This window comes from Lemur catta, chromosome 6 (assembly GCF_020740605.2).
Source record: "Lemur catta isolate mLemCat1 chromosome 6, mLemCat1.pri, whole genome shotgun sequence".
Lineage (NCBI taxonomy): Eukaryota > Metazoa > Chordata > Mammalia > Primates > Lemuridae > Lemur > Lemur catta.
The window spans coordinates 90,964,425-90,965,567 of NC_059133.1; the positions used below are offsets into that span (position 1 = coordinate 90,964,425).

General features: G+C 39.1%; 1 protein-coding gene across 1 annotated transcript; it reads right to left on the minus strand.

Annotated features, from left to right (window-relative positions):
• Positions 1–309: 309 nt before the first annotated feature.
• LOC123640711 (density-regulated protein-like) lies at positions 310–1,143 on the minus strand. The gene has a single exon (XM_045555281.1). The coding sequence runs from the start codon at positions 976–978 to the stop codon at positions 382–384; it is 597 nt and encodes a 198-aa protein (XP_045411237.1). The 5' UTR covers positions 979–1,143; the 3' UTR covers positions 310–381.

Here is a 1,143-nt window from a genome sequence, read left to right on the forward strand (position 1 = left end):
TTTAATCAGTAAAATAATCAACAAAAATGCTTCCCACAAAAACTCTACAGGGTTTTCCCAAAAATAAAAAGTTAAAAAGAGAGAAGGATAAAAGTCAGTACCAAATGACCAAAATTTTTTATTTGACTAAATTCTATCTCATGCATAAGCATGACAGTCTCCCCTGTTTATTAGACTTTGGCAATAAAAAAACAAGCAGCCTTGTACAGAACAGTGAAAACGCCAAGGATGAGGGTGCTCTACAGTTTTACTGTAGGATAAATATATATATATATATGTATATGTATATATATATATATATATATATATTTAAAAGGCCTCTCCCCCTTTGGCCGTATCAACTTTCAGTTCAGGTCATTAAATACAAACAAATTTTCAAAATCACTTCTTTACTTCTCCAAGATCTTCAATGCTGTCATCATCTATCTCTGGCCACTTTTCCTGAATGGCATCAATTATGTCATCTGTAAAGTCTCCCTGAATGATAATTTCATCCTCCCCTGTTACTGAGGCACCACAGGAGAATTTCTGAGCAAAAAATCTTTGTGCTTCTTTAAGATCAATTTCGAAAGTTGCAAGGCCACATACTCTCATCATGTATTTCTTCTTTGCTCTGGGGATTTTGGCTATGGTAACCTTCTGTGGGACGGTCTTCTTTTTTTGTTTTATTTGACCCCTTCCACCTCTCTTTTGTTTTTTCTTCTCCTCCTCTTCCTCTGCTGTTCCTTGACCCTCACCAATTCTAGTTTCTTGTTTGGGTGAATTTTCTACAGTAAGTTTTGCAAACTCTTTTGGAAAATTCTTCTCTAACCATTGTTTACATTTAGCAACATCAGGCATATATTCACAGTACTCTGTTGGTAATGAACAGACTTCACAATAAAGGACTCGAAGTGGGTAATCGGCATCTAACTTGGCACTGTTCCTTGGGTCGCCTTTGGAATCAGCCCCACTGGATTCAGAAATGTCAGCAGCCATTTCACAAATCCATGCAGTCGCACAAGTCCCGCTGCTATCCCCAGCTGAAGCGACACATGCAACTCCTCTTCCCTGGCCAGGGCCACCCCGCTTCTGTCATATTCTGTAGGCTAGCTCTTGAGTTCTTTCTCACGTGAAGCCAAGAACCCACTTGGCCCTCAACCA

What these genes read in the sequence shown, in the direction of transcription:
- LOC123640711 (XM_045555281.1), bottom strand. Translation starts at nt 978, where the DNA reads ATGGCTGCTGACATTTCTGAATCCAGTGGGGCTGATTCCAAAGGCGAC.